The sequence below is a fragment of the Austrofundulus limnaeus genome, unplaced genomic scaffold (genome assembly GCF_001266775.1).
Source record: "Austrofundulus limnaeus strain Quisiro unplaced genomic scaffold, Austrofundulus_limnaeus-1.0 Scaffold746, whole genome shotgun sequence".
Lineage (NCBI taxonomy): Eukaryota > Metazoa > Chordata > Actinopteri > Cyprinodontiformes > Rivulidae > Austrofundulus > Austrofundulus limnaeus.
This window is the reverse complement of record NW_013953148.1, coordinates 18,450-21,039: the sequence shown is the minus strand read 5'-3', so window position 1 is coordinate 21,039 and position 2,590 is coordinate 18,450. Positions and strand designations below refer to the sequence as shown.

General features: G+C 38.7%; 1 protein-coding gene across 1 annotated transcript in view; it reads right to left on the bottom strand.

The window, feature by feature from the left end:
• Positions 1-550: 550 nt before the first annotated feature.
• Positions 551-2,590, bottom strand: part of LOC106532298 (poly [ADP-ribose] polymerase 14) — a gene marked incomplete in the record, with an annotated part of 20,296 nt that continues 18,256 nt past the window's right edge. The window contains 3 exon segments of the mRNA XM_014028325.1: positions 551-2,120; positions 2,269-2,446; positions 2,546-2,583. Coding sequence (XP_013883779.1) covers positions 1,840-2,120; positions 2,269-2,446; positions 2,546-2,583 — 497 coding nt within the window.

Sequence of the window (2,590 nt, the reverse complement as noted above, 5' to 3'; positions counted from 1 at the left end):
CTTGGAGTAGAGCCACTGCTCCTCCGCATCAAAAAGAGTCCATTGAGGTGGTTCATTTGATTAGGATACCTCTTGGATGCCTCCCTTTAGAGGTGTTACAGACACGACCCRCCATTAGGGAGCCCCGGGGAAGACTCAGATCTCGCTGGAGGGATTCTGTATCTTCTCTTATCTGGGAACGCCTCGGGGTTTCCCAGGACAAACTGGAAAGTGTTGCTGGGGAGAGATGTCTGGGTTTCCTCCCACACCTGTTTCCTCTTCAACCCATTATAGATAAGCAGCAGAAGATGGATAAATGTTTAATAAGTTCTTTAAATTTTATTATTTAAGTACATTATATATCAGAAACTTACTTTTGACACATAAGTACAGTAAAAATCAATTAGCTAATATTCTTGGGAGATTTTAACTTTTATCAAAGTCATTCTATGATAAGATACTTATACTTTTACTTAAGTATCACTTTGAGGAAGTGAGGTGAAAAATCACTTCTTCTGGTCCAAAAGTGAACTGCCGTTGATCTCGGATAAAGATGACTCTGGATTCAGGCTGGTTTGAACAGCAAGCAACTTTATTACTGCAGATCAAAAATACAGCCTAAGATCAAATTGTGGCCTTCAGCCAATTGATTTCTCCAGTACGAAAGTCGGAGAAAGAAAGGCCCCAAGGTGGGGGTGTACAAAGGTTTTCAAGCAACAGATGTACATAAATCACGGTGTACCTCAAACGTTGTCCTAAAATGGTGATGTGTGTGGAACTCTGAAGCTGAATGGCCGATGAGCCACACGTGGGCATTCCTGAGACAAACCCCCACTCTTAGGACACTACAGAAGTTTATACAAGACTACTAAGATTAAAACACTTATGTGCCCAATATCTCAACAAGCAGCTTGTTGCTGATAAAATTCCATTTAAAGTMTTTCATGTTAGCTCATTTTATAACCAAGTTAACCTTGAAATTCCTTGTACCTCTTTAAAGTGAACTTATCCAGAACAATACTCAAGAGGTCATAAAGAAAAGAAATAAAGTTTATTCTATTATCTTTACATTTTAAAATGTTTTAAACAGCTTTATTGTTTAAGTGCTGTAAGTCTAATAATTAATTTGGAAGCCTTTAAAATGTATTTTCTCAGCCATTTATTAGATGGGGGGTTTGGAGCAATGGGTGGATGTTTGTGACATAATGGAAACAGGCTTGTGTCATGGTGGGGTCATAGTGCAAATCACCCCTACTCTGGATCAAACAGCGTTATCTTACTGCTGCAAGTTGGAGATATGGTTAACGTCCGTCTTTGGGATCAGTACAGAATAGGCGACAATGCCAATACATATTAACAATAATAATAATGCATTTTATTTATAGGCGCCTTTCAAAACTCTCAAGGTCACCTTACAGAAGTCAACAATAAAAACCACAATAAAACAATAAACACAATAAAAGCAATAAATCAGTTAAAATAAAACAAAATAAAATAGTGTAAACTATGAGAATACTGGTTGGTAGATTTATGGTTCAAATGTGTATGCTTTCTTGAACAGATTGAACAGGTTTTGAGTTGAGATTTGAATGATGTAATGGAGATGGAATTGATAAGGTCCAGAGGGAGAGAGTTCCACAGGCGGGGGGCYGAACAGCTGAAGGCTCTTGACCCCATGGTGGTCAGGCAATATTATTGTTTAAGAGAAGTAGCTGATTTCCTTCATCACAACTTTACAAATGATTATGGCACCTTTGAATTGGCATCAGTATTGCAACAATCAGTAAAGACTGTATTTTTAAAATCTAAAGTACATCACAGTATTAGATCCAAGACAATATTAACTKTTCTTATTCTCACTCATTTGAAGGTAATGAGGTATTCTGGGTAGGCCTGGTCATCGTGAAAGATAATGAACATGGAGGGTTGCTGCTGGTTGTCCACCAARCTGTTGAAGCAGTCRGTTGGGTCAGAACCTCGAGGCGGAGGGGCTATCATGGAGGATTTACCAACTGTATAACGGCCTGTAAGTACACGAGCAACATACACCCGCTTCAGGCCTGACGCATCTGCTGGAGCAAATCTGTCAGCTGAATAATTTGCATTGACAGCAAAGTACACTCCTCTTCCATATACAGCAGCTGTAATAGAAAAAATAATTTTTTGAAGCATTCTAAATGTTAGGATCAGTAGTTATTATGCCAAAGGGTTTCTAACTTTCTATAATATTTTATTATAACTGTATGTACTATGAACTGTACTCTTTTTTATTAATGACAAAAAACTTACCATGCGTGCCGGCATAACTCCTGTCAAATCTGTCTCTTTCAATGCAGTTGCATGACTCCGCTGATGTGCCGTGGTACAGAAACTTCTCACCCAGTTCTGCTACACCGTTCTTTGCAGTTATGCGCTGGCGACACACGTTAAAGGCGTGCCAAAGGTAGACATTCTGGATGCGCTCAATCTAAACCCAAAATAAAGTGAATTACTTTCTCTCAAAATGTTCTATTTTAGAATCAGTTTCCAAAGTAAGATTTTTTTGGGGGGGCTAAAGTATACTTACTTTCTCAATGCTGTATCGAGCCTTTTTGAGGAAACCACAGGCTAC